The 27,539-nt window shown below is 48.0% G+C and overlaps 1 protein-coding gene across 1 annotated transcript; it reads left to right on the top strand.

Moving 5' to 3' along the window:
* Window positions 1-791: 791 nt before the first annotated feature.
* Window positions 792-26,878, top strand: LOC121937221 (carboxyl-terminal PDZ ligand of neuronal nitric oxide synthase protein-like). The gene is made up of 11 exons (XM_042480213.1): window positions 792-1,009; window positions 7,002-7,073; window positions 16,905-16,997; window positions 17,180-17,238; window positions 17,701-17,809; window positions 17,919-18,060; window positions 18,271-18,431; window positions 18,946-19,101; window positions 20,103-20,268; window positions 21,378-21,714; window positions 22,420-26,878. Exons 1-11 carry the CDS (start codon window positions 884-886, stop codon window positions 22,859-22,861), a joined length of 1,863 nt encoding a protein of 620 aa, XP_042336147.1. The 5' UTR covers window positions 792-883; the 3' UTR covers window positions 22,862-26,878.
* The last annotated feature ends 661 nt before the right edge of the window (window positions 26,879-27,539 follow it).

The following is a 27,539-nucleotide window of genomic DNA, read 5'->3' on the forward strand; positions in this document are numbered from 1 at the left end:
CAATTAAGCCTCCTTCCATCGCCCTCCAAAGAGGGGAGAGAAGGGGGCACCTTGGAGCAGAGAGGTCCTGCCCTGAGGAGGAACAAGGCCAACCAAGGCCTGGTAGAAAACCATCTGCAGAACCTCTGGCCCCTGCAGCAGGGACAAGGCCTGATGGCACAGAGGGCCATGCGGAAGCCTTCCCTCCTCGCCCCCTTCAACTGGAGCATTTGGGGCTAAATGGTTAGTTCTCCAGCGAGCCTCAGCCTCTCAGCCTCAAGGGAAGGCCATGGCAAGCCTCCTCCCAACAGTCCTTGGCTTGCCCTCAGTTGGCTGGAAGGCCCACAAGAAGGACATACTGTACTAGATGAAAGCCTGACGTTGGGGGCCCTGCACAGAAAGGCCCTGGTTTACGGGTGGTGCCCCAAGCGCCTGGGAGGCCCACTCTCTCAGCCTCAGAATGGCCAAGGCTCAGCACGGAGGAGGTGCTGGGATTCCTCCTGGAGGAGGGGTGCTGGGGAAGGAAGGGGGGCCCTGGGGATGGCTTTGCCAAAGGCTCCGATCTCAAGGCCTCCCTCCTCCTTCTTAGGGCTGCTCTGAGAGAAGGAGGACCTGCCCGGCCCTCTGCCCGAATGGAGGACCCTGGGTGCCCTTCGGAGGACAGGAGGTCCTACTAGGGAGGGGGACCCCTGGCGTGCCTCTGAGCGCGTGCAGAGAGAGCCAGGCAGGCAAGGAGGGCGGAGCAGCCAGCCTTCCTCCTCCTCCTTCCTCCTCCTCGGAGGGGGAGCCTGGCTTTCTGCGGCGGCGGAGGTTGCTGCTGCTGCTGCTGCTGCCGCCGCCGGGGCTTCGGGGGCCGGGGCTGGTGGCTGGTGGCTGGTCCGGGGGCTCCTGCTGCCGGGCAGCCATGCCTCCGGCGCCGGTGAAGCAGCTGCGGAACCGCTACAACCCGGTGGAGGAGGCCGGGGGGGACTCCCGGGTGCCGCTCCACAACGAGGACGCCTTCCAGCACGGCATCCTCTTCCAGGCCAAGGTCAGGATGGAAAGACCCCCCCCCCCGAGAGCCCCAGGGAGGGCTGGGCTTTGGGGTCACACTCTCTCAGCCCCCTCCGGAGCCACTGCTGCCAGGGCCCTCGCTCGCCAGGATGGCTCTCCAGGCGCCCGGATGCTCCCAGCGACGGAGCCGGACTCTGCAGGACAGGTCACACTCTCTCGGCCCCAAAAGAGGGCAAGGCAGGTCCTGGGAGGACTCCGGCCGGAGACGGGGGGGGGGCACAAGGAGGGATGGCTGGGGGCACACAACAACCACAACCTCCGTGTGTGTGTCTGTGTGTGTATATATACTCACAGGGGGATGCCTGGCCCAGGCCAGTTGGTCCGGCTTCCTCTTGGAGGAGACAGGTCCGGGCCTAGAGGCCCTGAGCAGAGAAGCGGCCCTCTTCCGTAGGGCCCCCATCATCAGCGAATAGAAAGAGACCGCGGGGGGGGGGCCCTTGGCATCCCCTGGGTTGAGATGCTCTAGCCCCCCCCCCCCCCCCCCCCCCCCAGGGAAGGAGACCACAATCCATGGGGGCTCCTCAAGCCATCCTGGGGCATTAGTATTCTTGTTGTTGTTCTTAGTGTCTTGGTATCTGCTGGAGTTTGCTTGCAGGAGGCCTCTGGGTACCAAACTCCACAGAGGCTCAAGTCCCACTGAATGCAACCAGGAGTCAACTGGTGTCCTTCATTGAGGAATCCTGGGGGATTTTGTGGAGGAACAGAAGTGTCCTGTTGTTGTTGTTGTTGTTGTTTGGTCTCCTTCCTTGTGTTCCCCAAATCCTTGGGGCACCTTTGCCCCAGAGGACAGCCCCAGGGATGAGGACCTCTTCTGCATCTGCAGCTGGATGGGTTGGAAGTTTGTTTGTTGTGTGCCTTCAAGTCATTTCTGACTTATGGCAACCCTAAGACAAACCTGTCCTGGGGTTTTCTTGGCACTGCTGGTTCAAAGAGGTTTGCCATTGCCTTCTCCTGAGGCTGAGGGAGTGTGACTTGCCCAAGACCACTGTCCGATTCTTCATGTCCAAATGAAGAATCAAAACTGTCTCCAGAGTGTAAAAACCTCATGTCAGGCTCACTTTAGGGTTGCCATAAGTTGGAAACCACTCAAAGGCACACAACAAGAGAATTAAAAGCAAGACCATTAAAAAGGCCGGGATACGAACGCAACTCCCAACTAACTTTGCTCCTAATGGCAACTCCTCATAACTAATCCCCAGATGGAGCTGACTTGTCCAGTCAAGCAAAGCCTCTTTAGGGGCAGAACTTGAACTCGGTGCTCCTCCTGCGCCGGGTGTTGGCCGCTTTCTTCTTGGGGATTTTCAGAATAATTGGGTTCCCAGACGGGTGCCAGGGCTGATCTCCAAAGGCCTGCAAATGTGATCCAGGGAGAGAGGCGAAAGCACTCAGCCAAGGAGCCATGAAGCATTGTGGCCAGTGTTTCTGATGCTCAGTTGGGGAGGCAGCCAAGCAAGTTCCCAAAGGCCAGCCAGGGCTCTGGGTGGGTTTGGGTTTTCCCTCTCTGCCACTCGCTGCTTTGTCCTGTTGGGGAGTCTTTTTAATTTGTTACATTTTCAATGTTAATCTTCTTTGGTTCTCTGAGTTGGACCTTTTCTTGTGAGATTAATTGCTGCAAAAGGGGGAGTTCACTTTGGGCCTTGCGCCTTGCGAAAGGTTTGCTCAACGCTCAGGTCGATGCGGTGTATGTGCACCCTTATATTTAATGTTAAGATATTATTGCAAGAGAGTAAGTCAGTGAAAACGCTTCACTTGAGAAATAGGTAGCCGACATGTAAAGGCTCTGTGGAAACCTGGCTCCAAACTCCTGCAAGCCAACGAATATGCAAGGTTTGTGGCTCACACAAAATTCCTCACTGAGCCGAAGGGGAAGGAAATCGACTCTTGGCGGATCTCTCTTTGGGAGGAAGTCAAGAACCATAGTAGTGATTTTTGTATTGTATTCAAGGAAGGTAAAAACATTTCAGTCGCTTAAAATGTGATGCAAAAATATAGGTACCATAGGACTAAAAAATATCTGTTTCAATACAGTGGGCCCTTGGTATCCGCTGGGGTTTGGTTGCAGGATCCCCTGTGGATACCAAGATCCAGGGATGCTCAAGTCCCATTACATGCAATGCCATAATAAAATAGTGTCCCTTATATAAAAAAATGGCAAAATCAAGCCTTGCTTTTTGGAATGTTTTCAAACCACAGATAAAAACCCTGATCTGTGGATATGGAGATCTGACTGTATTCTTAGAGGACCAGGCAAGCAGTTGCTGGTCTTAATTTTCCATTTGTGTGTCAAAATGGGCAAAATATAGTCACACAGATCCCATGATGGAAAGACATTTCCACCGGCTATGTGTAAAGCTAACTCCTGCATTTCCTCTGACAGAAGTGCTGATTTTCCCTTCTGTCTTGTGAAGAACTCTGTGTAACCCTGAGGCATACTGTACTTGGAAAGTACATACGGACATTTTGCACAATTGCAAACTAACTATTGGCCCGAGAAAATAAGTGTGTGTGTGTTTGTCTATTTAAAAAGGAGTTTGGTGCAAAGGCCTTTCTAAATCTTTCCTGGTTAAGCTGATGGTGTAGGGAAGGAGGCGGCTGCCTTCCAATCTGACTCTTGGTTGTTGTTATTTTGAAACTGGACATTTCCTCATGAGATTCATTTTGCTTTTGGCAAGGAGTGTCTTCCCTAAACCTCCATAGCAGTTTCATACTGCTACCACATTGCTACCATAGCTCCATCCTATGGATTTGTAGTTTCCAGAGAGAGCTTGGATGCATTCCTCTGAACTACTCCAAGGTACCCTGAGAAGGGAGGGACTCAGTCAGCATCCCTTGGGAAATGTAGTTCACATGAGTGCACTAGAGCCCTCCAATTCCAAATGACACACACCAGGATCTTTTAGGATGTTGCCATGACCGTTAAAGTGATGCCAAACTAATACAACTGTGTAATGATGCAGATGGAGCTTCTTTGGTCTTTCACCCCCAACCCATAAAGCCTGAGGCTGCAGCCCGAAACCCAGGCAGCAGGACATTCGGTCCCTTCTGAGTTTTGCAGGATTTGCACCCAAGGAATCATGCGCAGGCAAAAACGTCCCAGGAAGGGAATTTTCTTGGAGGAATGTGCAGCACATTCCCAGAGCAGAGGGAGTAGTAAACTCTCTTTCAGATTCCTAGGGGTGGAACCACAAAAGCACATGTTGTGAAAATAATAATTATGCCTCATAACAACAACAACAACAACAACAACATGCAGAATAGCAATATTGCACAATACATGTCAGTAGCTGAGTGTGTGCAATGCACAGCTGCAGTGTGCAATGTGCGACTGCAATGTTCAACATAGTTTTCTGTGCAACACACCTTTCACCTCTGGCAACAGAATATGCCTGTTGCCTGTGGCAAATAATTCGCCTCCCATGCATGGTGTGTCTTATGCATGGGTTTTGCACCAACCCAGAATGCCTGCCGCAGCCTTCCAGCTCCAAAGCGCCTGTTCCTCTGCCTACTCCTTCCTTTACTCCCCCGGCTCCATGGCCTTTTCCCTTCTGTTGCCTCTGCCTACGCAAGAGTAGTGACACCAGCTCAGTCAGCCAACAGGATCCTGGCCAGCAGTGAATGCGAGTGATGCTGCAGCCTGGCTCATCCATTCATTTAACAACTACCCTGCCTCTCCCAATATGACAACCACAGGTGGCTTTAACTTCTGTGGCTTTATTTGTGGTTTTGATCGATATGTTCTCTCTAGAAATCTCTAGATCCTCCAGTGCAGTTCAGCTAGAAGTTGACCATAGAGTTGTGCTTGAGAACTTAGGTGGGTTACAAACCGCCAAAAAATACGTATTGAATACGTATTAGGGTTAGGAAGGGGCGGTGCTTCCGCACCCCCCTAACCCTAATACGTAGTCAATGCGTACAAGATGGCGGCGCCCTTTCTACATGGGCGCCGCCATCTTTGCGTATCGGACGCACAGCGTCCAGACGCGTCGCGCCGCTGCTGACATAGCGAGCGCGCCCCTGGCGCCTCGCTACGTCGCAAACGCGACGCAAAAAGAAGCTCCATTTTGGAGCTTCTTTTTTCGGTCCGCGCGGGAGTCGGGCCGTCTGAAGGCTCCGGCTCTCCCGCGGACCTTCTGGCGGCGGCGCCAGACCGCTGCAAAGCGGCGGTCTGTACCCCGCCACAGAAGTTTCAAGAGGAAACACTTGTCTAGGCATTTGTTGGTCCTCCAGCATGATTCTGTGGTCAACCTCTGGCAGACATTGACCATAAAGTTATGCTGGAGGACATGGAGATTCCTAGATGCGTTCTCTTAGAGAATGGTTTTTATTTGCGTTTTTTCCAGATTCACAAGGGTCCTTCATCCCTAACCCCAGGGGATGTGGAGGGACCACATTTGCTGGGTTTAGGGAGAAGGACCACCCGTGAATGTGGAAAAAACACAAATAAAAAACAACACTATTCTTTTTACCTAAGGGAAGGCTTCTCTAGGAACCTCCAGGTCTTCCATTACAACCCTATGATCAACATCTCATGATGGAGGAAAACGTGGAGTGTTTTCTCTCAGAACCTCTAGGTTCCCCAACACAGCTCTATGGTCAACATCTGGCAGAGTTGCGCTTAGAGATTCCTAGAGAGAACATATCTATGATATTGGTCCAAACAGCAAATAATCAAATCTGCAAAAGTCAAAGCCACAAATGTGGAGCCAACTGTACTTTGAATATTGCCTGGAAATGGACTTTGTATGGCAGCGCTCACCTTAAGCACCCAGGAGCTTTATGCAGGCGAATGAACGGCCAGCGTAGGAGGGATCGTATGGTCCATCCCAGCCTCTGCGTCCAGCCTAGGACCAAGGAGATTGGTCCAAGAGAAGTCCTTCCCTTCCTCTCCCCCACATAGAAATGTCACCTGGCTGTTATATTACCTGGGTCCCCTTCTCTTCCAACTGGATTAGCATCCTCACTTCACCTCCGAAGGACCTCGCTCCCTTCCCATCTTCATCATCCTGAGTGGAGGGCTTAAAGAGCCCTTAAGCAACTAATCTGGGTTAAGTGGTCTTTTGAGGAGGGAGCAGGAGCAGCCCAGCCAAGAAGTGGGGTGGGCTGGGGGTCTCCCCTCCACTATTTCAGTCCTCAGCTAATTGCTCTTCTCGTTTCTGACCTATGGCGACCCTAAGGAAAGCAGGATCTTGTTGGCAAGATTTGTTCAGAGGTTTGCCACTGCCACTGCCTTCTAAGGCTGAGAGAGTGAGACTTGCCCAAGTCCACCCAGTTGGTTTCTATGGCTAAGCAGGGATTTGAACCCTGGTCTCACAGCCCAGCAGTCAGACCACCAAACCTCACTGGCTTGGTTTTCTTGGCAAGATTTATTATCCAGAGGCGGGTTGCTTTCCTTGGAGACTGAGGAAGCACACCATGCTGGCTCTCTAAAGTGAGGTATACTGTATATCTAAATAGTTACTGTTGTAACCCGCCTGGATTCCTTGTGATTGGGCAGGCTATAAATAAATTATTATTATTATTATTGTTGTTGTTGTTGTTGTTGTTGTTGTAGTAGTAGCATCCACTTTCTTTGGGCCTTTGGGTTGGGGGAGGAATGCAAATGAAGGGGGTGAACTTTCATGTAAAGATATATGGATAGAAGGAACATCCATGGGATTGCTGGCCAGACCCAATGCTTGCAGTGTGGCCACTCCAATGTATGCCCCGTGCTGGCCAATGTGCCCAGTGGTGCTTTGGGGGATGGACTTAGGCTACGTGTGCAACTCTGCATGCTTCGCCCTGCATGAATGCACAGAGCAGCCCTAGATCCGGAGGAAAACAGGGCAGCACCTGCTGGCCTGCCAACCTCATGTGTGCACTGATACTTCCCCTCTGTGCTTGGGAATGGAGAATCCCAGCTGGATCCAGCCTTGTACTAACTGTGGCTCATTATGTCTCCATCTCTCTTTTCCCTTCCCTGCTTCCTTTAGTATATTGGAAGTCTGGACGTGCCAAGACCCAACAGCCGCGTGGAGATTGTGGCTGCCATGAGAAGGATCCGGGTGAGTCAGCCTGCGTGCCGCCTTCCACTTTCCTGCCTTCCTTCCTTCTCCCCCCTTGCCCAGAAGTATCTCCTGCTTGGTTTGAGAGACTTGTTGAAATGGAAGGCTGACAAGATGTTCCCTTGTACCTCCGGTTTCCAAATGCCACCCCCGTCTCCCCTTTCCAAGCATCTTTTGCTCCAGAAGGCTTGTTGTGTTGGCAAAGCTTTACTCTGGAGCTTGTTCTGGAACAGTAGCCGGCTGGGAATAAAAGCACTGTGGGGCTAGGAACCAAATGCATGTGTGAGGGGTTGGGGGGACATCCACAGGGAGTGTGAATGTCCCCTCAGCTTCTGTCCATTTGGGCACTTCAGTCCCATTGATGTTTTCATCCCCCACTTTCCCCATGGCTTGAGGAGCATGAGGCGGGGAGGGCAAGATGGTGGGGATGCTGGTTTTGCATCACCCTTTTCGACCCATGTGTTTTTGCTCTGCCAGAGTGGTTGGGCATAGAAGCACATGCACTATTTTATTTTAACTGGAGCAAAAACATTGCTTTTGTAGAAATGAGGTGTACTGTTTCTTCTGGGAGGAGGAAAGCTTCCTCTGAAATGAAGCTTACAGCATCTGGCATTAGTTGGCTGTCTCCAATCCAAGTACTAACCAGGGCTGGTCAGACAGGATAGAGCTCATAGAGCTTGGGGGGCAAAGCATTCATTTGATTGTATTTGTTCATTGGCATGGTATCAAGAAAAGCCTATGGTCTTTACATTTAGAAGGGTGCCAGGTAAACTCCTCTGCTCCTCTCCCTGCAATCTCTGGGGGAAAAGTTGGACACTGCAAGCCCCACCAGAGCTCCAGGGGGGCTAAACTTGTTTGGAGGAGATGGTCAAAGTGAAAGTGGGCCTTTGGTCTGCTGGTGTCTTCCAACTTTCCCTTCCATCTCATGATTTCTTCTTTCCTCTCTCAGACCCATATAAACCCCTCACATGCTTCCTATCCAGTCAACATACAATTTGCAGGGATTCTCCAAAGGGAATGGGTGAAGAGGTGCCCCAAATACAGTTTGTCCCCTGACTGCTGTTGGGGTGCAAGTGATGGATGCCCCGTTGGCACAAAGGGGAATGATGGAGACTTGTACATATGTCTTCTGCTCCCTCCAGGGCCTTCCTTTCTCCCTCTTCCAAGCTTCCTGCCCTTTCTTTGGGCTCTGCCCCTTCCCTCGCCTTAATCCTTTAATCGACTGTGTCTCCAGCTTTGTGAAGCAGCCGCCTCTTGTGTTACGGGCCAGCTCTTTTTCCTCTCCCCTTTCTTCCTTCCTTCCTCCCCCTTTGCCCCCTTTTCCTTTCACAAAAAAGGGCCTTCTGAGATAGAACAAGGGGAAGGACAGTCTCTTGTTTCGCGTTTCCCAGCCAAGTGGAACCAGATGTGGCCGGCCCCTTGCCACTTTTAATTGCCAATTGCCATTGACAAGGGAACCAGCAGCAAAGACCCGGGCAGCAATATTCATGGGAAGAGAAGACGCAGAGGCCACAGGCTGAGAAAAGTCACCCTTTTTTGTTTATTTGGATGACAATTCTTGGAGGTTTTGCCCAAAAAAGATGGTTTACCAAAGTGGGCTTGCTTTATAATTGCCCAAAGGCTACTGGGTGCCAAAAGGCTACCTTGGGAGTTTTAGGCCTTCTTTAAAAAGAGGTGCATCTCTAAAAGATTTCTCTGCAGAACAGCGGTGGTTGGCAAAAGGAAGACATTGCTTCCTGCAATAGGAATTCATGAAGTTTTCCTTCACGTTTCCACCACTGCAATAACTTGAAAGTTCAAGTTGAACATTTAGACATACGGTTGAGGCGCCCAAAGCAAAAGGGCAGGAAGGGTTACCGAAAGAATGCAGGTAGATCAGATTAGAATAGCAGGACAAGGTATGCATGGTCTCCCTCTCTGCAATGCAAGAAATTTGGAGAATGATGGAAAATGTTGTGGCGGGGGACAGAATGTGTACTGTTGTGAGGAAGCCAAACAGGAGCAGTGCAGAGAAATTGTGGAGATCCAACCTACTGATGGAAAGGATGGCAGAGTCACATATATCCACGCACACACAACAATCCTGTTGATCAACTGGGACCAACTAGACCAGGACTGAAACTCAACAAAATTGCAATCCCTGCAGCCAAACACAAGCTCAGCTTCAAGAACAGCTGTAAACATATTCAGAAACCAGGAAGGCACATGTCCAAACTGCAGGCGTCCATTTGTTCGCCCTTCATTTGGGTCTGTTCTTCGGCAGAAGCTGGGTCAGCAAAATAAAGTAATTAATTTTAACCCTCCTTTTTTAAAGACAACAGTCTGGATCTCAGCCTTTTAAGAGCACTCCTTTTCTCCCTGGGTTGCTGCCTTTTTTGTGGCGTGGAATTCAAAAGCTGTGGATGAAATCTGGGAGGGGTGGAGAGTTTTAATTTCATTTCTCTCTGTTTTGGGGATGCACGGTGGCCATCCTTGCCATGTCCCTGTGCGATGGAGTTTTTTGGCAATGATAAAGCACGCCCGCTCTTTCTCTTTCTCTTTCTGTCTTGTGTTTTGGGCCTCACAGCAAGGAAGGGAGGCTGGAAAATGCCAGAGAAACGTAGCCGTAGCTCCCTTGGGGTGGTTTCTTCATGAAATGTCCTCTTAAAGAACACACAGAAAGAGAGCTTGGCGTGTGGAGCAGAATGTCAATTTTGTCGGGAGGCAGACTAGAGATGCTCTTGCTGGAACCGGCTTCTCATTCAGGCAAAGCTAAGCCTGCATTTAATTATTACTGCATTTTTAAAAAAATGGCAAGTCCTCCCATTGGATCCTCAACATCATCATTATGATTATTAGCTGCCCAGAATTGCAGATTTTGTTCCGATCCGAGCCAGAATTAATCCTTCTTCTCTCCTTCTTCATTTTAGCCCCCCTTTTTCCTGACTTTGACAGCAATGCTGCTGTTCTTCCTGATGCTTGAATATTAAGCAGCGTGCCAATGCTATGCTGGAAGGAGGCATCTTGGCACCCTTTTGCTACATGGTTTTCAGTGTGGCATATGATGGGGTGGGCATGCAACATCCAAAATGTCCAACATTACAAATACATGAAATCAGTATCTAAAATCAGGAATCATAAATATAATGAAATTCAGCTACCTAAAAAATGAGAGCCAGCGTGGTGTAGCAGTTTGAGTGACTCTGGAGACCAGGGTTCGAATCCTGGCTAAGCAATGTAAACCCACTTGGTGACCTTAGGCAAGTCACACTCTCTCAGCCTCAGGGGAAGGTAATGACAACCTCCTTCTGCAGAAACTTGCCAAGGAAACCCCGTGATAGGTTTGCTTTTAGGTCGCCATAAGTTGGAAATGGCTTGAAAGCACACATAACAACAACAACATGCATGTGAATCAACCATGTTCTTCCCTTCCAGTTTTGGGCTGTGTTATTACTGGACTTGCTGACTCAAGATGAGTTGCTTGCCTTCATGCAGACACAGACCAAAAATCCCCTAAATAAGCTGAATACCTGAAATGCTTTGAAAATGATTCAACAGACCAGTGGCAGCTAAGATTGTTAAATTCCATTGAAAAAAGGAGAAGGCGGACTCTGCAAAGCAAAACTATACAGCAGCAAGCCATCAGCTGAGGACCTTCTTTAAAAGAAATTGTGATTTTTGTGGGGCCAGCACTGGAAAACCCCTTTTTCTGGTGTCCCCCTGTTTCATCTAAGAGTAGGAGAAGACTCGAGAAGATGGCGATGAAAGTTTTAAGACCACCTGTAACAAAAGTTACAACAGCAATGGCAGGCACTTTCTCCAAACCCATGGGACTGTTTTCTTGTGATGTTTACTACACAGGAGAGTCAGAGCTGGTTTTGCAAAGACGGAGAGAACCAAGAGAATCAGAGTTGGTTGCAGTCAATTCTTAAAAGCCTGCCTGGCGATAGAAAGCAAGCAAGGAAGGAACTATGCTAGCCTTTCTAGGGAGGGACTTCCAAAGGTTGGGAGCAGCCACCAAGAAGGCCTTCTCCCATCTTCCCATCAAATATGTCTGGGACAGAAAGGAAAGCCTCCCTTAAAGGTCTAGGTAGCCAGGCAGGCTCATATAGGGAGATACAGGCCTTCAGATAGATCGGAGCTCTTGCACAGCTGAACAGACACCAAATGTGAACCAACACATTAACTTATGTGCAGTGAGTTTCCAAGCATAGTGCACATCCATGCGCATAATGTGCATCTGTGTACAATGCATGCATAGCTCTGCTTCCAGAAAGCTACATTGGACAAATATTTCCAAGGGCTTCCATAGGGGAATGCACATATTTGTAAGCCACCATTGTCTTTTAAACACACACAGTCAGGAGCAAGTTTCTAGTCCTTACGGTTGGAGGAATGTCATTTAAAATGAAATTCAACCCCCTGTCTGCATCTTAAAACAGCTTGATAATGTGGAATAGATTAGGCTACAGAGGAGAGTGATAATGCCGCTGTGCTTGAAGGCTGCAGAAGCTGGCATTTGCCCCCAGTTTAGCAGCACCTTTCCCGCAGAGTTTGCAGGAGGGTTTTTATTCATGAGCCAAGGACAAAGAGGAGCAGCGTTGGCAAGTGTCCTTTGGTCTTCCTTGCTTGGCTGCCTGCAAATTAATGCCCGCTCTTCTCATGCCCTTTAATTGCTAATAGCTGGGCAAGCGTGACTGGTCACAAGGGCTGATTCTCCTGCAGGCAAGTCGGCTCCTGATCAGGCACGGTCCAAAGGTATGCATGCGGCGTTTGTTTGTAGCAAGGGCACGGCAACAATGCAGTCTGCGCACATACACAGGCGCACACAGGGGAATTGGGTTTTGCTGCAGGCTATGGGGCAGAAACGATAACACAGGGCTCTCCCAGGAACAGCCTTCTTGAATCCACGCTTTGAAGTTTGTTGGCTTGCTTCACACTGTTGCACTTAGTAGGCACAAGGAAGGAAATCTTTACTTGTTAACATCAGTATCTAGCAAGCGGAAAGTACCTGGGAGAAGGAACTTAGAAGGCTTGGCACAATGCTAGTCCTGAGTGAGGATGCAGAGACTCCTTGGTTTCTTTTCTTCCTTGAAAATGTGGGGCAAGGGACATGATTTGCATCTTTCTGAATCCTATTACAAGTCTATCCCACACTCACAACTGTGCATATACACTTTATACATCCATCCTTTAATGCCACTCGTTTAGTTTTGATATAGTTTCAACTTGATTGTATTGGGCTCCACTCTGAGATCTTTGGGAATAGGACGAGATGCCAATATTTTAAAGGAACAAATCATCCAGCTTGGTGCCCTCCCTGATCATACATTGCATTTCTGGCATGTCCTCTAGTAATTCTGCCTCTGCTGAAACAGTTACGGAACCAACTTCCCTAGATGTTTTTTTGGATGTAGCAGTATCATGGGTCATGCTTGCTGTGGCTGATGGAAGTCAGAGTCCAAAGGAGATACCCGCTGGTTTCCAGCTCCTGCCCCAAAGTCTCTTAACAGGACCATCAGATATTTGGGGAGTGAAATCCCTTCCGTATCAGGGGAATCTTCTGCCTTTCGGTGGCTGCAGTCGAGGGGCTTTCTTAGCTGTGGAATAGTCTGATTTCTGGTTGCAGAAACAAGGGGATATTTTTAGCACCGAACTCCCTGCTGCTCTGTCTACCTGCAGCGTTGGAGCTAATGAATCAATTGGGCCCAGCGCAGGACAAAGTTGGCGGGGGTCTGCCTTTGCATGCCAAGCAAGAGCAGCTTAATGTGACTGGAAAGGTTGCTGAGGCGGTTTCTGATGAAGCCCGAGATCAGCCTGGCTGAACAAGTGTAGGATGACCTTTCTAAAAGATAAGTACAAAAACAGACACCCCAAAATGAGGTTTAGCCATGAGCAATGGAGCCTGGGATTCAGTCTTCCTTAGCTGGCATGGCTGGGGGTGATGGGTGTTGTAGTCTGGTGACATCCTGGAGGAGATGCTGGATTCTGGGAGGAAGGAGTAAAGCAAGATAGGCAAATGCTGACCGAAGAAAGTCATTGAAGGACAGTGTCATAACAGAAGGTGGAACTGAGAGTCCAAGATTCAAGGTGGAAATAATTGTCTCTTCCTCAGACATCCATATATTCTTGCACCTTGCTCCTGACCTTATTGTGATCCGATTGATGCCTTGCCAGACATCAGCCCTCGCTTGCCATTGTCTCCCAGCACTTGCCATTGACAGGTAGACTGCCTATGGATATGGAGGCTCCATTTAGACATCACAACTCATAGCCACAGATAGCCCTTCTCTTCCATAATTTGACCTAATCCTCTTTTTTAAGCTGTCTAAGGAAATAACTGTCACCATCACATCTAGCGGCAAGTGGTTCCACAAAGGATTCCTGTGTTATGCCATGAAATCCTTTCATTTTGTTCACCCCTGAATCTCATACCAATACATTTCAGTGTTGTTGTTTTTAATTGCTCTGATCAGTTCTCTTATCAGTGATCCACCTTGCAGGATGGTAGAGAAGGAAGCTTTGTAAGACAACAGATGTATACCATTTGGAGGGCTTGAATACATAACAGCATCTGATTCCCATCTAATCTTGGAAGCTAAGTAGAATCAGTCATGGTGAGTCCTTGGATGAGAAACCATCAACAAATTCCAAGATGCTGCAAGGTTCGTTTCAGAGGAAGGACCTGGCAAAACCATCTCTCAGTATCCCTATGAAATTCATGGTGTTGGGACTTGAAGGCATATGCAGTGCTTTCCCCAATCTCATTTTTAAAGAAACATTTCTTTGCCAAGATGACCTGAGCTCAGTGACTTGAGTTATTTAAACCATGGAGCTTTGCATATGTTTTACATAATTCTAGAGCCGATTGCGCAGAAGACGGGGGGATGCCCGCTGCAGAAATCGGCTTAGCCTCCAAGGTTTTTAGCCTTATCTTTACAGCCTCTGGGGGCAAATGACACCTTGCTCTTTTTCCTAGCATTAGTAGTAACAACAATAACAATAGAAATAATAGTAATAGAAGGGAGCAGAGACATGGCGCATCCCCTAATGGGCTCCCTCTGCCTTGTTGCTGCTGCATTAACCCCAGTTTGTAAGAGCAAATATTTTGCTGATTGAGAAGCAAAAGCCACAGTTGTGGGATCACGGTCTGAGAGGAGGTGATTGATAGCAGATGGACTGACAGATCAGCCGCCGGAATATGTAATCGCTAAGCAATGGTGACCTTTTAATGCTGTGTTCAACATCACTGGATTCCCAGCAGCCCCAGACGAGGGTTTTCTCCCATAGGCCAATACTCTACCTCCGCCGCATCTGTACATTGTGCGAATGTCACAGCCTCGGTTTTGCAGAGAAAATGTCGCAAAGTAGACAGAATGAGAAGTGCATCACTTGAATTCACTTCTTAATGCTCTGTGAAACATCATTTCAGGGGGCAGTGTCCTCATTTTGTCCCCCTTTCCATAGAAGCACAGAGGAGAACTGACCTCAGGGAGGCCTCCTTGGGCCTTGCTGGCTGCCCCACTCCCAGCACTGAGTCTGCCTGGGATGGCAGAAGGGCAGGGGGTACTTCTCCAGCTTGGCACAAGACCACCCCCCAAGTCAGTGCTGCAGAGGAAGGCGGCCCCTCTGCGGACTTGGCTAGCTCCCCGGCTGTGTATTTCACGACTGGCCGCCCCTGTTCAGAGCTCCTGCTAGGTTGCCTTTTGGATCAGAAGCAAGAGTGGCTAGGGAGGGAAATCGTGGCTTATCTCTTTCTTGCGTGTGTACTGGAGTTTTAGCAACAGCAACCAAACAAAGGAGAAAAGTTTTTGTGCAAGAAAAGATTGGGATCGCTCTCATCGCTTAGGGAGCCATACGTCCCAAAATAGCTTTACCTCTGCAGTTAATGGGAGGAGAAGGAGGAGGGAGGATTGTTACATTATTTAATAGCCGGGAGGCAGCAGCATGTTAGGGATCCAGCCCAGGCCCACAGTGCCTTTGCAAAAGTAGCATGGCTCAGAATCCTTGGGCAAGTCACACGCTTTCAGTCCCCCAAAAGCCATGATAAGTTGGAAATGAAGACATATAACAACCACCACGCTTAGTATCAGACTGAGGGGGTCTTCAGGTCCCTTGCCTTAAAGATTCTGTTGGCAGAGTCTTAAGGGGAAGGGGAGCAACATCCCACACCTGAGCCTCTTTTGTGCATCATTCACAAGTTCCCATCTTGGGTTGGTGCAAACACCAAAATGGCACCATCCTCCCACCAACTAGTTTGAAGGGTTTGAAGCAACAAGCAGCTCCTGCGTGAGAACTGGGGAGGGAAGAGGCCAGTTGCCAGCTGGCAATGAGCCTTTCCTGGCCAGCTTTCCAAGGTGGCTTCCTCTTCCCACGCCGCCGTGACAGTCGGCACATGCCTCACTGCCAGCTCTCCTGGGTTTGGGGCTGCAGCGCATTCACAGACACACTCCTTGCAAGAGGACATGTGCTGAATGGGGATGGTGGGAGTTGTAGTCTAACCTCTAGAACACGCCTGGTTAGAGAAAGAGTCCTCCTTTGTCATTTTCTCAAGGGGAAGGGGCCTTGTGTAATGTGTTGCCTCATCTATGCATTGTTTCTTTTTAAATTTGATTGTGTGGTTCCTGCATGGCAGGGGATTGGGCTGGATGGCCCTTAAGGTCTCTTCCAACTCCAGGATGCTGTGGAGTTTATCACACTGGGGTTCAATTCAGCATTAAAAAGAGATTAAAGAGCATTTAAAGCACATCCCACAAATAAAGCAAAAAAGGTGAGTTAATTGCACAAACGATTATCACTCGCAATTGCACAAATAAAATGATATCAGAAATGCACTGTCGCTGAAATCTCAAAAGTCAAAAGATGTGTGTTAATGTTTCTTTGTGACCACTTTAATGGGGGATTTTGTACAACGTCGTGTGAAATTGTTTCGCATAATTGGGGGCCAGGTGGGTGCACAGCTGGCTGGGGGATTCTGGGATTTGTTGTCAAAAAAAAAAGAACTTTTGCTGCACTGTGCTCTGGAGGTTGCAAGCCATTCCATTTCTGCTCTGCTTGCCAACAATGTTGACAGGGGTGTGTGTGTTTTTGGCACTCCTCCGCCTGCCTCTGTCTTTTCTACCTTGTAATTATATTCTTAAAATATATGAAGGGAGGTGTTTTGCATGGGGAGAAGACTGTTCTGAAGCCTGGAACGGCTGTTGCTGCTTTGAATCCCATTTTGGGAGAAAGGTGGGATAAAAATCCCATAAATAAATAAAATTAACTTTGGAGAAACAGCTGTGGCTCAGCAGCAAGGACCATGTCTGACCCAACACCCCTCTCAATGCTCTGGTTTCTTTTCATTTAAATAAAAGTACAGCCTCTCCTACACCACCTTTCCCTTCTTTTGCACATGCTTTTGCTGCTAAATTTAGCTTTCTGAACAGCTTGCTTAGATGAATAATTTGCAGATTGATTCAGGAGGTCAATGCTTAACTGGGTGGGTCTTTCCCCTGATCGGAGATCAGAGGGGAGGAAGGTGGCAAGCAGAGAAGTGCAGCAGCTTCACCTGTCCTTGAGTCAAGAGGGTGGGATGGAGGGGACATTGGACAGGGACTTAGAGATGGAGGAAAGAAGACTCTTAAAAATGAGCCTGAGGTTGTCCTTGAGACTCTATTTTGCAGGGTTATGTCCTGTGACACCTTGTAACACACATGGAGAGAAGGTGGGTGCCTCTGAGGATGTACAGAGTGCATTTTCTCCTCCCATTCCCATCTCTTGGAGTCACTCTAAGTCAGCAGGTGACTTGAAGGTAGTATGGTAACTAGTCAGCCTTGACTTCCTCTCTCCATCTTCCCTTTCTTCCCCCAGTATGAATTCAAGGCCAAGAACATCAAGAAGAAGAAGGTGAACATTGTTGTCTCTGTAGACGGGGTGAAAGTCATCCTCCGGAAGAAACAGAAGGTGAGCTGGTATCAGTTGCATCAAAGCAGAGACCCAGTCAGCTCAGGCAAAAGCAAACTGCTTAACAAGCTTATCACTATTGTCATTTGTCCAATCTTCTGGAACCTGGTTTAGTTGTTACAATTCAATAAAATTTTACTATTAACCTTTCCCCTCGCTTAAACTTTTTATTCCTGCCCTAGAGAAAAGAATGGACCTGGGATGAGGGCAAGATGGTGGTGATGCATGATCCCGTCTACAGGTGAGTTACTATAGTTGGTAGAAGCAAGGAGGAGAGCTCAGGTTGAAAAATGGGGCTTACCTGGCTTTCAAAAAGAGGTCTTTGGTCTGGCAAAGAAACATCTGTTGTTTCATGTGGATAATGGCAAATACCTGGTGCAAAAGGAAATGAAGTCCGGCCTGCCCTCTTCTGGTCTGACTGCCTAGATTTCTCCCTTTGCTGTGTGAAAAAGTTGCACCAGGTGCTTGTAATCTGCAAAACCAGATTGGCAAAGATGCTAATTTGGTCCAGGTGGTTGCCCGGCTTAAGCTGGTAATTGCATCTTCCCCTGTACAGCAAAGCTGGAGGCATTCTGCCCAGGATCCAAGGGAAATGAGGGTGGTTTTTTCCTGAGAATCTGAACTAAGGAGGGGATCAACAGGATTTAACACCTGTGTGCACTTCTCGTTCATTTTCCTCCCTTCTCTTCCACCTCACTTTTAGGATCTTCTACGTTTCGCACGACTCTCAAGACCTGAAAATCTTCAGCTACATTGCCAGGGACGGCACCAACAATTCCTTCCGGTGCAATGTCTTCAAATCCAAAAAAAAGGTGAGTGGGACTTGGATGCTGGTTGCCATTTTTCTTCCTCCTTCTTCCATCCAGACTCAACTCCCTTCTGCTCTGGCTCATGATGAAGTTGTGGCTTCTCTTCCCACAGACTCAGGCCATGCGCGTGGTGCGGACGGTAGGCCAAGCCTTCGAGGTTTGCCACAAACTCAGTCTCCAGCATGCCCTCCAGAATGCCGATGGTCAAGCAGACGGGGCCAGCAACAATTCAGCTGAAGAGCCACAGCTGGAAGGTGAGGGAACTGGGATGAGGTTTACAAGGATCTTGCTGCTGTTCTCTTTATGTGTTAAAATAAGTCATTGCTGGTTCTGATTACAAGGAGGACACCCCCCCACTTTAAGACAACCCCAAAAGAGTTGCAAGACAGCCCCCTGAATTACAAAGATGTATTAACCAGACTGGCCTTTTTGGTTAGAGCTTCTTTTCCTTGTGTTCTTTGAAGGTCTCCAGCTGGCTGGGCCGCCGCTGGCCGATGGAGAAAGTGGCCCCACTGATTCTGATGGGACCTGCGTTCTGGATGGCAGATCCTCTGAGCTCCTTGTGGCTGTGCCTGACCTGGGCATCCCGAAATCTGGGCCAGATCTGAAGGACAGGAACAGTCAGGTAAGAGGTGACGCAAGACAAGGATGGGATTTCCTTCGACATTTTGATCACACATAGATCCCTCACTCCGAGGCTTTAAAACACAGGGATGTTGGAGAGATCTGTGTTTTATTCTCACAATCACCCTGCAGAGTGGGTTAGTTGGGGAAAGAGAAAGAGTGTCTTGGGTTTCAGGCCCCATATTGGGAGAAAGTCGAATTTACAAACAAAAAGACTGAGAGATAAACAGATATATCAGGGTGGCAGAGTCATGGCTAAGATGATCTTGAGAAGATTACTTTTTGAATTGCAGCTCCCAGAATCCCCCTAGCTAGCACAGCCATTATGCTGCCTGGGGATTCTGGGAGCTATAGTCTGGAAAAAGTAACTTCCCCAAGATCCGTCTCTGAAAAAGGATTTCAACCCAGGTCTTTCGCAAATCCCCCAACCATAAGCTGTTCTTGCAAATAATTTTTTTAAATGTTTGGAAAACTGGAGTGGGCTGCTGACCCATTACTGCCCTTTTGAATCCCAGGAGAACGAGGACTCCCTCCTGTGCCCTCTTGCCTCGCAGCCAGTGGGCAGCCCTGCCAGCCCCTCGCCCACCCCACTCGCTTCCCAGCACTGCCTCCAGCTCCTCCAGCACCAGCTCCTGCAACAACAGCAGCAGACTCAGGTGGCTGCAGCCCAGGTAAGCTCTTCTCCGCTGGCATGTCTTCCTTGCTCTGCCCCCACGTTAGGTCTGGACTGTGGTTCCTCCTTAGAAGGCCATGGAGCATATTGCCACCCATTTCTCAACCCATGGCACGTGAGGAGGGGTAGCGGGCAGGCGACCATGGGAAGCTCCCCACCACCAAGGGACAGTGGCACCTGTTAACCCATATTGCAGGGGGTCCCAGAGGACATATTAGGTAGGCCAGGACCAGCAATCGTGCTACCTTACAGGTGTTTTGGGGCAGCAACCTCCAGCAACTCCTGGCCAATGTAGAATGCTGGGAGCTGCAGTCTAAAAACATTGTTGCTCCTAACCTACATAATGTCTGCCGATGATAGATAGATAGGCACTGGGGCCCATCTGCAGGGCCACAGTCTTACTCCAGTGTGGTTTTTCTGAAGGAAGGCTGAAGAAGAGCTTCTCAGCTTTGATGAACTACAACCCCCATTACCCTTGGTCACTGTCCTGTGCTGGCTAAGGTTGATGAGAGCGGGGAGTTCAGCAACATCTGGAGAGGGACATGCTCCATAGTCCTGCTCCAACCAAAATAGCTTAATCTGTTTGTAGATAAATATTTTGGTGCCAATCCAACAGGGCTCTTCCTATATCAGAGGAGGTGAATTTAAAGCTCTGGGTATGAATCAGGCTGGATCGGGATCAAATCTGGCCCTCTGGCCTACACTCCCTCCCATAGGACACCATTGTTTGTTGGTTTCCCAGCTCTTGTACAGGGTCTTCTTCCTATTTTACAAGGCTGAAATGCTTCTCCTAAGGCTGAGTTAGTGGCACTAAAAGTTTCAATAAACTAAAATACGCTGGCATCTTTTGGCCCTGTACATATCCAGCATTCAGCCCCTGAGAACTTGCCTCAAACTGAATCCAGCTTTGGCGGTGTCTGAAAGAGCCCCCCTCCCATGTTCTCATGGCTTCTCTTGGCACATTCAGCTAAAATTTCATGCTCACCTGCTTCCCAACAGGTACAGCTTCTAAAGGACCAGCTGTCGGCCGAGACCACGGCCCGCATCGAGGCCCAGGCCCGCGTCCGCCAGCTGCTCTTGACTAATCGTGACCTTCTTCAACATGTCTCCTTGCTGGTCAAGCAGCTCAAAGAGCTGGAGATCAAGGTCCAGCTGCGGCATCCAGGTGAGCAGCTGGGAAGGCTTTTGGGGTGCAGAACAGGTATGCAAAAGGAGTGACCACATCTCCCAACGCATCTCTGTCTGATGTGTCAGACTCTTGTCCTTCCCATCCATCCTGCGTCCCCCTAACATGGTGAATCAGGCTCCAAGCTTGGAAAATGAAATATTCAAAATTTAAGTTGCCGACCTTAATTTTAAGCCACAGGCTGAAAACAACTTATAGGAATAACTGCTTATAGATATCTATGACATTTTATACAAAAACTGCTTATTGAAATGACATCAGTTTACAGTTCTCGATGGATTAAAACAAAAAAATTTCATTGACTAGTTTGTTGCTTTTTGAATGCAGTTTTTAAAACCAGATCATAGAATCATAGAGTTGGAAGAGACCACAGGGGCCATCCAGTCCAACCCCATTCTGCCATGCAGGAAATCCAAATCAAAGCATCCCCGACAGATGGCCATCCAGCCTCTGCTTAAAGACCTCCAAAGAAGGAGACTCCACTACACTTTGAGGAAGGAGTGTGCTCCACTGTCAAACAGTCTTTACTCTCAGGAAGTTCTTCCTAATGTTCAGCTGGAATCTCTTTTCCTGGAGCTTGCATCTATTGCTCCGGGTCCTGGTCTCTGGAGCAGCAGAAAACAAGCTTGTTCCCTCCTCAATTTTACAATGTAACAATTAATTGAATGACAAATCAGTTCATATTACCCTTCCTCAGTGTTTGTGTATCGGGGCCTGGCTTTCTTTTTAACAGGTGAATGTCAATATGTTAGCTCTAACAGCTTTGCACTTTGTTGCTTTTTACATGCTGTTTTTTAAACCAGCAATTTCCCCATTGAACAGGTTACACAACTAATGAAAGAAGAAGTTAATTCTTACTAAACAACAAGCCAGTTCTTACAGAATTTTCTCCAGGTTTTCATACTAGTGCATTAGCTTTAACTGTTTAATTTCAATGCTGATAATTTGGTGCTGAAACCAGTATTTCCAAGGAATTTGGATCTCATCATGCCGTTACAGATTGAGACACTGAATAAAGCCTTGCCCCTATCCATGGCACTACTGAACCCTTTCTCCCAACCCCCCAACTACTTCTCTCTTTTTTCTAGTTGACCGTTCACTACAGAATCTCACCCTGGCTCAGTCCCTCTCCCTCAACTTGAAAAACCACTACAGCCTCGAAATCAGTCTGCCGTCCACCTCAACTCCAGCCAGCGTCCTGGGCAGCCCTGTGGCTTTGAGAAACACGTGTGGGTCCTACCTGAACCTGGCAAACCTGAACAAGGGCGGCGGATTGCCCAATGGCACAGAGAGCAAGGAACGCCTTCTTGTGGCCCTGGACAGCCTCCGCAGCGTTGAAGGGTCGGAGGCCACCGACGGCAGTATGTCCAATGGGACTGGCCAGCAGAAGAACAACGGGCCAAGTGCTCCGGTGCAGGAGGAAAGGTATAGTGCATAGCTTGGAAAAAACGTCATTTGGAATACAACTCCCATAGATGGCTGGAAGGATTTTGGGAGTGGTTGTCCAAACCAGATGACATTTCCAAGCTCTGTTTCTACAACATCTTGTGATCATTCTAGCTTGAACCAGCATTGGCCCAAGTTGCTTGATTTAGGCGTTGGCACTGAATGGGTGCATTCCCCATCCTAGTATTGGGCAAGTTTGGGGTTTGAGAAAGGTGGCATGGTGAATTGAAAATAGCCACTCATTTAATGGCACAGTGCCAGTCTAGATGTCAGCATTCCACCTGAGCGATCTGGCACTGAAACCAACATACCATTTATTTATAGCAGTTTTGGAAAATCTACCTTTTCCAAAAAGGGGACATTTTTCCCATATTGTAGACACACACCTTGGAGCCATTTTAGGCCAAGGAGAAATGTTTTTAATAACAGAAGATGTGTAGGACTCCCTTCTTGTCAATCTCCTGTTTCCAAAACCTCTCCTGGACCTAATACGGTTTGGGGAGGGGGGCAAAAAATGTAGCAAAAATGACCCCCCCCCAGTAGCTAGAGGATGTTTGGAAGCAAAAAAGCTGACCCTGGGGGATGACAGAAACATACTTTCCCCACTTGCAATGCCCACTAGCTTCCTCACATAACCTCATGGAAACGGCATCGCTAATCCCTGCTCCTTTCTTCCCTCCGCAGGGCACAGCCTTTCATCCCCAAGCTGAATCCACCCCCTCCAACTCTGCGGAGGAGGTCAAGCAAAACCACCTCTCCCAGCCTAGAACCAGAGACAGTCACCACTGCCAGCACTGTAAAAAATCCCAGCACTTCGACACTCACCAGTGCCACCGTCATCTCCCTCTCGAACTCAGGATCGGAGGCCAGGACGGCGGGAGGTAGTTACGCTAGCAGCCGCACTGAGAACCAGAGACATCCAAGCCAGGAGCGAGCCAGAGGGGATATGCTGCGGGGGCCGCTGGCCAAGAGCATTTTGGGTCACCTGGATAAAGGCCCAACAAGGGACTCAGCTGGCAGCCTGGACTTCAGGTGGCCATTCTCCTCGGGCGGAGGAGACGATACCCGCTTGCACATCAGCCTATCGGAGGACGAGCTGGACAAGACGGGGATTGCTCGTGCGTAAGACATGCTCGGGGGTGAAGACCTGAGAACTGGATGTGTACCCCATTGGTTAGGGGCTAGGCATGGCTTATAGGACAGTGCGGTCCGCACAGAGAGGGAGGGGGTCCTGAAATGGTTGTGGCCAGAGGCTGCTGGTTCCTCAAGGCCTTATCTGGACGGGAAGCATGTAACTGAAAAACAACCACCTCTCCAGAAGAAGATGACGACCACCACATGGAGGGTCCAGATTTCCTTGAGGCAGTCTTCCGCACATGCTCGTGTCTTCCACAAACACCTGTAAATGGTCTGGAGGAGCCTGAAGTTGTTCTGTCTTACTCCCAGCAGGCGTTGATGCAGCTGAGCCTCTGATGGAAAGCCTTGTAAGAGCCCCAAGGGTATAAGCCCAAGAAGTAAATGCCACAAGAGGTTCGGGGTTCTCAGCCCCACCAGGAAGGATCCCAACTTGCTGGACAGGACTGGGTTGGAAACTCTTCCCATAATCAGAGTCCAAGAGTAGTAGTAGTTTACCAAATGCACTGATGTTGAAAAGATGAGAAGAAAGGGGGCTATGAACCAAGAGCTCAGCTTCCAGGAAGTTATTGCCAGTCTAGCGATGATGTCCAGGCACGTCCCAAAACATGACCAGCATTTACTGGTTGAACCCTGTCTTCCTGTGAACTGAAGCCACTTGTTACAGGAGCGCAAGCGTCTTCCATCTTCAGAAGGCCAAAAGAATCCGCCTCAGAAATCACCGGTGTGCCATGCAAGGGTTCCCTTCCCATCTCCATGGGCCAAAACTTTATGTAGAAAGACATTGCTCCAGTGAAAAGTCCTGCACTTTCATTGCCATGGGTGGACATTTCCCACTCAAGAGAGCTGAGGAATGTGGGGTGTTGGGTCATGCTCACAGTCCACATTCCCTTCTTTTCTTCTGTTCGTTGCTTCATGGATCATGCTCATGTCTTTGTTACTGCAGGGATCCATACAGACTATGGGTTAATTTGTTGGAAAAGACATTTAGGAGAATTCTCATCTTTTCTTCCAGTAATAGTCTTTATTTTTATTTTGTGAGGCAGAAGAAATAAGCCTGGTTTCGAGGTGGGAAGTTGGATATTCACACACTCCCTGGGAACTTTAGGTAAAATACACTAGGACAGAAGGTTCAATAATGCAAAAATTTTCTTTGCTCAGCTACTATATGCAAGTTACCCCAGCAGAAGAAGGCTAGAAGCCAGAAGTCCATGCATTCAGTATTATTATTATTATTATTATTACATTGTTGCTGAGATGCACTTTAAAAAAGAAAGATATCTGTTGGAAGAGGGGAGATCTGTGAATTGCTTTGTTTTCAGGAGGAGAAACTCTGAAGTTTAAAAGTGGGGAGCCTATAGCGCTATAGGTTTTGTTGGACTCCAAGTCCTATCAGCCCCGGTCAGCAGGGCCAATGGTTAGTGATGGTGGGGATTAAAGTCCAACAACATTTGGGGAATTGTGGATTCCCAACCCTTGCTGCAGATACAATTAATTTATCGTTAGGACTTTTTAATATGTAAAGTTGGTCTCGGTTTCCTAGCAAATATGCTCCACGCACGCTCAGGTTTGCCAGACCTGAAGTACTGGAAATTTTTGGACACAAAATGGTGGCCGCTTGGTTGTGAGAGTGAAAAATGGGGACAAACACAGGCTGTGATGGTTGGCCCCTTGTCAAGGAAGCCTTCGCGGTACAAAATGTGATAGGAACTGCAAGGAAAACAGAATGTTGTAAACTGTCCAAAGTGGTCCCAGATTTAACTGTGGGCATCAGTCCTTAATGGACAGAGAGGAGGCACTGAAAAGAACATCTTTCTAGAAATGTGGTGGACAATAATGCGCAGAGGTAAAAATATTCTCTAAAAACCCATGCAAAGCCAGGTGAAAGAGGATGGAAGTTGCACTATATGTGGTTCTTTGCAATTGCTGGGGAGAAGTTAAGTTGTCGGAAGGAAGGTTTAAGGAGGTGAAGTTAAAATAACAGGGAAAACGTCATTGTTACGAAGATAATGGGATGGTCCATCTTTTCCAAAAGACACATGAACAATTTTCTGGGTCTGAATGATATGGTTTTGCAGGCGCATCCTTAACATTTATCCTGTGTGCAGATGCTCTGAGGCATACTCAATTGTGTGCACATCAACAAATCTGCTAAGTAGAGTCAGAAGCAAGCTTTTATCCATTTAGAGCCAAGTCATGGCCCCAAAAGCAGGCAAAGGCCCATATAGAAGGCCTCCCATTATACTTTTTGTTTTTTGAGTGTGTGTTGCGCAAACACACAATTGGGAGAGGCTAGGCTGAATTGCAAGAGCAATTACGAAATGTTGGACGTTGGCTGGAGATAGGCATGAATGTGGTTCTGTGGAAGACGCCCATTGGTTTTTTCCCCCCAGGGGCACCGTTTCCAAACATGGCCGCACTAAGCTGCAATGGCTCCTTTCGGAGGGATGTTGCTGTTCATTGGCGCCAGTTGAACCATGGAGGCTAGGAATGTGTAGAAGATGGAGTCTGAGGGATGTGTTTTCAGTAGAAATAGAGAGGGAAAGAGAGCGCAAGAGCGACTTGGAATGGCTGGGTTGCCTAGCAGCCCCTTGCAGAGCGAGAGGAAAGGCCACAGAGTCTGGGAGGGCTAGAGTGGCCACCATTATCAGGCACCTTGGATGTTGCTTAGCAACCGTCGCTAAAGGAGGCCTAGCAGGCCTGATTCACAGTAGATAATGAGGGTTGCTTGCCAACTTGGGAACAAAATGGTGTCTCTTGTGCCTTAAAACCAATCTTTCGATGCACCAATCTGGAAAGCATAGCTTTTCGGAGCACAGAAATGAACATGAGTGCCAGCTAATGACTAAAGATGCTGCCACAAGGCAGAATTAATGTGTTTTGACACTGGTTTAACTGCCGTGGCTCTGTCCTAGGGAATCCTGGGTTTTGTAGTTTGCTGTGGCATGAGAACTAATAGTAGTAGTAGAACTCTCTGACAGAGGAGGCTGAACATCTCACAAAACTACACATCCCAGAATCCTGTAGCATGGAGCCATGGCAGTTAAAATGGTATCACGCTGCATTAATTCTGCAGTGTAGATGTTGTAAAAAGTCATGGCAATCGGTGCAAAAGTAAAACTAAGATGGCCTTTGTCAACAGTGAAGAACGTTTGCATGGAGAAATACCCACCACACTCCTCTTTAAAATACACAGACTCAGCAAACAAGATAGCATCTTGTGTGTCTTTGGGGTGTTTCACACTTAAATTTTCTACACCAAATTTTCACACAAAGTGAAAATTTGAGCCTGGGCAAATTGTGATACCAAGCCCAACACACAATCCTGTTGAGATGTGAGGCAGACATTACATTTTCCTTTTTTTAAATGACCTAGGGAGAGTTTCCAAACCACAAAACGTGGTTTCAACAGATTTCTTTTCCCCAAGCTCTTTTTGTGTTAGAGGAGAAAACCATGGTGGGATCAAAATTTTGGAAATCTCCCCATAAACTTGATTTGTGATTGTTTCAGGCACTCACACAGAGCGTATCCTGAAATGCATTCAGTGCATTTTATGAAAATTTCCCTATTTTTCATTGGAATTATCATGCTTTCAAGCAGCCAAACGTCAAAACCTAACATCTTTCTGTTTGCAGAAATCTATAGAGATTGTTCCATAACCCTCAAATGCCTACTAGATACTTGCTAGGCTTTCCCTTCCAACGAATACTAAACACTGCCTGAGGTATGCAACCAACATTGCTCTCGATGATTGATCCTACAGAACCCAACAGAAGCAAAGAAAAACCAACGTAATGAAGTCTGCTTGGGAACAGAGGGGCATGGGTTGTGTTCCAAGTATATTCTGCTCTGGAACATGGGTTGTGTTCCAAGTGTATTGTGTAATTTGTTATCAAAAGACTCTTAAGAAAGATCAAAAATTGGGGGGGGGGAATCACCTGAATTTCTTATGTAAAGCATTCAGTGTTGTTGGGACCATGAGTGTAATTACAGATTCCTTCCTCCTTGGTTTGTCGTCTGGTTTTTCTAAGATGCTCAGCTTTTTCTGCAAAAGGAGATGAGCGATGGGTTTTGCTCACTTTCCATCTTTGGGGATGGAAGAAGAATTGATTCAGCTTAATAAATGCATCTTATTTTCATCCTCTCTTTATAATGGGATGCACAGTTTGCCCCATTTCTAAATATGCCCATTTCTCTTTTCCACCTGCACCCCATTCTGCATATTATTTTGACTTTAGTGTGTGTTTCCAAATGATAAAATCTAGTGTGGCGTTCCTTTTCCCACTTTTGTCAAACCATATCATCAAATGTTCCCGGAGAAAGCAAACTCTTTTTAACATTGTAGAAAGAATATTAAGAAGTGGATTGAATCTAGGTAATGCTTAACCATTCCTGCCCAGCGGAGGCCCAAAACCCCTTTGGGCAAATAATGCTTGTCAAAGGTAGCTACTTCTTAAAAAGTAAAATTAGCTGAGCATGACTGCCTTAGATTTCCCCATAGGGCTTGTTAGCTAAAATAGACTGGGAGTTTGAACATTCAATGGTTCACTAACTTTTTTTCTCCCATAAAAAGCAGGAGGAGGAGGAGGAAGACTGATTTATATTTTAGCATGAGCTTTTGTGAATATCAACCCACTTCTTCAGATGCAACCATCTTCTGCCATTGTAC

This window comes from Sceloporus undulatus, chromosome 7 (genome assembly GCF_019175285.1).
Source record: "Sceloporus undulatus isolate JIND9_A2432 ecotype Alabama chromosome 7, SceUnd_v1.1, whole genome shotgun sequence".
Classification (NCBI taxonomy): domain Eukaryota; kingdom Metazoa; phylum Chordata; class Lepidosauria; order Squamata; family Phrynosomatidae; genus Sceloporus; species Sceloporus undulatus.

What these genes read in the sequence shown, in the direction of transcription:
- LOC121937221 (XM_042480213.1), top strand. Translation starts at nt 884, where the DNA reads ATGCCTCCGGCGCCGGTGAAGCAGCTGCGGAACCGCTACAACCCGGTG. An exon ending in TGAAGAGCCACAGCTGGAAG is followed by an intron (nt 18,061 to 18,270) that starts GTGAGGGAACTG and finishes TGTTCTTTGAAG; the next exon opens with GTCTCCAGCTGGCTGGGCCG. An exon ending in GGTCCAGCTGCGGCATCCAG is followed by an intron (nt 20,269 to 21,377) that starts GTGAGCAGCTGG and finishes TCTTTTTTCTAG; the next exon opens with TTGACCGTTCACTACAGAAT.